Genomic DNA, 5,431 nt, shown 5'->3' with positions numbered 1-5,431 from the left:
AGAAGGAGAAGAAGAAGAAGAAGAAGAAGAAGAAGAAGAAGAAGAAGAAGAAGAAGAAGAAGAAGAAGAAGAAGAAGAAGAAGAAGAAGAAGAAGAAAAATTATTTTTTTATTATTTAACCAAAATTCATGGCTTAGGTCTGCTCTATCTTGAGGGACAATTGATGAAGGTTGAAGGTCAATCTACAAAATGAAAACCATGTGTTCTTTAAGACCAGCAAGTGCATGAGAAACAAAACTGAGGAATTCTTGTAGCTAGGGCAAACAAACTTATTAAAGTATAGCCTGTTGCTATGTCTTTTGCCTGGGTAAGAACCTAGTGCAGAGAGAAAAGGAAATCCTTGGGACAGTTAAAATGGAAATCAGGGATATAGCTTGGATGTGTATTAATTACCTGTTTAGAAGGATTGTTTTATGATGATTTAGGAGGGTGCCTTAGTTTTGTGGAGTGCTCTGGATGTACACTGGAAATCTCTGGTATGATAGAGCATCTTTGTAAAGACACTATGGACTATATTCTATAGAGCTATACCAGGAAGTGCCACTGGACCCAGTGGCTTCAGTCCTATCTTTGAGGTACTAAAGAGTTTTTGGTATTAATTGGGAGGGAAAAAAGTGGGAACAGAATCAAGAAACATGCATATGTAAGCAGTCTTTATCTTATTGATCATTAATTTCCAAAGGCCATGTGGAGCTGACAGTGGGGGGTATAGTTGCAAATCATTACAAGTTGTTTATAGATAAGGCCTATCGATCAGAACTGTTGTTCCTTGGATACCAGAGAGAAATACTGAGGGAAAAGAAACTCAGAAAGGACAGTACTGGCATAATTTTTTTGCAGCCTACTTTAATAAGCATTCAACTTCTCCTCTTGCCCACCACCTACCAGAGGTAGTGAAAGAGAAAAGTTATTAGGATATATGGGAAGTGGACCTCTTTACCAACAGTTCTTTGGAGGCGAGCTTGATCTTCTTTCTCAGAGTTCAGTCCCCTAGCAAACACTAAATACAAACCAGCAGCTTCCGTCCAGCCCACACACAAACCAGCAGCTGCTGTCCAGTCCTGGAGAAACTGCAAGGATCACTAACTTGCCTGAGGCCAGGCCACAGAAGCTGTCAGAACCTCACAAGCAGTTCTTGGGCTAGTTTCTCTCAATGATAGTATTACCACAAGCTGAGCTCAACAATGCTATGTAAGATGAACCAATGCATGCTTGTTGTTAGTGAAGAATAGTGAGGTGCTCAATGCTCCTCTCTCACTGTCTGTGGGTCATATTTACACTCCTTCCTCATGCATCCTTTCATGTGTCCACTGTAGCAAAACATCCTTTCATCTGTGCCTGCTTCAGAAAAACATTCTTTCACATGTCCACTTTAGCAAGACATCCTTTTACCTATGTGCCCTAGCCAAACATCATTTGACATAACTGCCTTTCCAAACAAACCAGAAGTTTCCACTTCGGGACAGATGTACTTAGTTAAGCGTTCAGGTTTAAGGCAAGTGACTGAATACTTCTAGGTGCCTATCTGATTATCTAGAACTGGATGTTGTGAAAACTATGGCCATTGGTAATATAAAATCTTGACAATAACTTATTTTCTCTTAATTCCTTCAGCCTTGTGTGGCATAGCATTACCAGCATTAAATGAATATTCCTTAAATACTCAGCATGTCTGCATGAATATCTGAGATCCAAAAATTTAAAGTAGCAAAGGACACAGGTTTTACAAAATGAGGGCAGAAGTGTCAGATTTTTATTCAGCTTTAGAGTATCATTGGATCTGTGCTAGCATAATGAAGAGTCAGTGCTTTCAATTTTAAAGTCCCTAATGCAGCTTCATCACTCTAAGATTGTGTAACAATTTTAAGGCAAATTATCCAGAATTTTATTCATTGTCTTTAAGTTTAGTGGATAGGAAATTATCTTTTGGAGGAATCACATTGCCTTGCTTTTTCATGTTTCTTGTGTTTCTGTGTTGTGATTTGACAAACTGTTATTTTAGATATCTTTCCAGTTTGCTTTGTCATTGATTTTTGTTTCATTTGGCATTTTATGTGGAGGGTTGTTGCTTCTTCTTATGGAGCACTCGCTGGCCTGGAGCTCCCATATAGGCTGGCTAACCTCAAATTCAGTGGTCCTTATGTTGGAATTAAAGATGTGTGATACCATGACAAGCTTGCTTCTAGTTGTTTTGTTTGTTTGTTTGTTTGTTTGTTTGTTTGTTTGTTTTTTCGAGACAGGGTTTCTCTGTGTAGCCCTGGCTGTCCTGGACATCACTCTGTAGACCAGGCTGGCCTTGACTCAGAAATCCGCCTGCCTCTGCCTCCCAAGTGCTGGGATTAAAGGTGGGCGCTAGTTTTATTCTGGGATCTGATTGGTCAGCTTGCTTTTGAGGGCTCAGTTCATTAGTAGCACTGTCAGCAGAGAAAATAGACTGCTATAACTACAACAATATTAAGCCAAAAATATCTATAAATATAGTTAATATTGATTAAAACCCAATTCTATATCACTGACCATAAAACGGAAAATGGCAAAACTAATATAGTGTGCTGCAAAGTTAAAAAAAAAAATGCAAAGAATAGAGTGGGGATGTTCAAAATACATTGTATAAAATTCTCAGAGAATTAATAAAAATTAAAAATTGCTTAAGATTAATACAAAAATAATGCTGAGTGAAATAAAGGAAGGAAACAAAAAGGGAGAAGAAATCAAAGAGAGTCAAGGTTAAACAAAAGAACAGAGAAAAGAAGAGTAAAGAAAACTGTTCTGAGGGGAAAGAAAAAAGGTCAAGACAGCCTAGAGAGATGGCCCAGCAGTGAGAGCACTTGCTGCCCTACCGATGACTGGAATTTGGTTCCCAGAACTTATTACCCACATCGGACAGCTTACAGCTGCCCTGTAATCCTAGCTCTAAAAGACCTGAAGCCCTCTTCTGACTTCTGCATACATATGACACACAGAGATAAACACACATAATACCCCCAGTACATTTGTTTTAATTTTTTTTAAAAAATGGGAAAGGTTAAGAGATCAGAAAAAGAAAAAACAAGCTGAGCACACTGGCACATGTCTGTAGTACCAGTCCTTGGAAACAAGGGCAGGATGACCAGGAGTCTGAGAGTTCAGAAGTCATTCTCAGCTGTACATAGTTAGTTTGAGAGCAGCATCATTCATATGATAACCTGTTTCAAAACAACAGCAGCAAGAGAGTTCCTATTATTCAAAGTTTGAAAGCAAAATTAGATACATGTAAGAAGGGAGATTTTAAAATAAAAATATAAAAGTTTTTAAAAATAAGGTAAAGCAAAAGTATATACTATAGTAGAAAGAGAGAAAAGGGAAAAAAGGAAAGGTCCTAGGAATGTAGCTCAGTTGGTGGATACTTGCTTAGCATGAACAGAACCTTGGGCTCCATCCCCAGTCCACATAAAATGGGCATGGTAGGCCACGCAGTGGTGGCACATACCTTTAATCCCAGCACTTGGGAGGCAGAGGCAGGCGAATTTCTGAGTTCAAGGCCAGCCTGGTCTACAGAGTGAGGTCCAGGACAGCCAGGGATACACAGAGAAACCCTGTCTCAAACCAACGCCCCCCGCTTCCCCCCCTCCCTGAAATGGGCATGGTAGCACTCAAAAGATAGAAGCAGATGATCAGAAGTTCAAAGTCATCCTCATCTACATAATGAATTGCAGGCCAGCCTGAACTACATATGACCCTTCCTTAAAAGAACAAGAAAAGGTGGGTAGGGAGTCTGCTTTTTTAAAAAAACATATATGTAGTAAAGTGGAAATACTACTAAAAGTGAAGTAAAAAGAAAAAGGGGGGGCAGAGGCAGAAAAAACAGGAAGGAGAAACAGAGTAAGCCTTGGAACTGCTTCTTTCTGTGTTCTCAAAACTTGGAAAGAATCTCTAATAGACCCAAGATCAGGGTGCCTACTTTTACTTGTAGACACTCATCTTTGCTATGGTTTATTCTGGTTAGGAGCCTACATTGGACAAGTGTCCAAGATTCACTAGACCTGTCTTTACTTTTGTGGCTTCTCTGTGTACCAAGAGTCTCAGCTAGTCACACTTAGCTTTGTTGTCAGTCCATGGACTGAGCAGGTTCTCTGGAGACTCCCAGTATTATACCCATGAGGTGGATAATGTTCCCACTTTGTAGATTATGATGGCCTAAAAATCACTAAGTATCCCAGGTTGGTCTCAAACTCAAGGCCCCCCCTGCTTTCCTCTACTAAGTACTGGAATTATAGACAAATGCCACCATGCTCAGTGAAGACTTTCTTTTGCATTAATGTCAGTCTAGATTGTGCTAACAAACTTTCTGATAAAAGCAATTGTTTAGAATTTTTGTTGAATAAACATAACAGAAAATCAGCAAGTTTAAAGTCTTACTGCTAGCAAATGTCCAGGTAACATCTAAACTGCCATTTGCTGCAGCTCCAGATTTGGTATAGGAAAGTGTAGCATAGCCACATTAAATTTTATAAATTTAGCTAGTAGTTTCTTTTGATCTTTGCGTTCTTATTTGAAATACTAGAAAAGTACATTTTGTATGTGTTGTCATGATATTTTGTTACTATTCAAATATATTTAAGTAGTGTAGTATACATAGAATTACATATGTTGTATGCTACAGACAACCTAGTGGCTTTCAGGAACAAGTTGAGCAGAGTTTGCCATTTGTACTACTTTCCAGATCTAACTAATCTCACCTCCAGCAGGGAGTGGCTCACTTTAATAACAGACACCAAAGAAACGGTTACCTCTCTGGGTTTACTACACCTTTATTTAATGAATGCTTATAGCTGCAGTTTTCAAAGATGTAATTATGATACCAACCACATGGGGCATTATAATGCCATGCTTGGTTCTAAACTACAAACATCCTGAAGTTATAGTTTATGAGTTGATTTGTCTGAGAAGTTTTTCCACTTTTCTTTCAGTTTATATACAAGAACACTTTACCTGAGGTACAGGCCAAAAGTGAAGGTAAGTATGTTGTAAAGGGAAGGGCAGTGCTAGTCTTGAGACAATCAAATGGATGCAAGAGACAGCAGGAGTGGTGGATCAGTAGGGGAGCAGCACAGACTCAAATCTGAAATGTTTGTTATCCATTTGCTACCCTGTGATCTTAGACACGTCTCTTCTTTAAGTCTGAACTACCTCAACAGAATGAAGCTGTTAAGTGCAACATTACAGCATTAATTTTAGAATTGAAGATTAAGGGGGTGGAGAGATGGCTAAGCAATATAAAGCATACCTGCTCCTTCAGAGGACCAAGATCTGTTCCCAGCAGCATGCCCAGTGCCTCACAACCACCTTAACACACACACACACACACACACACACACACACACACACATGCACCCTCTTTTGGCCTCCACATGCACTTCATTTACACACACACACACACACACACACACAC

The 5,431-nt window shown here is 39.3% G+C and overlaps 1 protein-coding gene across 1 annotated transcript in view; it reads left to right on the top strand.

Annotated features, from left to right (window-relative positions):
* Acer3 (alkaline ceramidase 3) overlaps nucleotides 1-5,431 on the top strand; it is an 81,975-nt gene that overhangs the window by 74,782 nt on the left and 1,762 nt on the right. The window contains exon 10 of the mRNA XM_021212938.2: nucleotides 4,950-4,995. Within this exon, the coding sequence (XP_021068597.1) occupies nucleotides 4,950-4,995 (46 nt within the window). The remainder of the gene's footprint in view (nucleotides 1-4,949; nucleotides 4,996-5,431) is intronic.

Source organism: Mus pahari, chromosome 1 (genome assembly GCF_900095145.1).
Source record: "Mus pahari chromosome 1, PAHARI_EIJ_v1.1, whole genome shotgun sequence".
In the NCBI taxonomy this organism is placed as follows: Eukaryota; Metazoa; Chordata; class Mammalia; order Rodentia; family Muridae; genus Mus; species Mus pahari.
The sequence above is the reverse complement of the archived record's forward strand: the minus strand, read 5'-3'. Positions and strand labels throughout refer to the sequence as shown.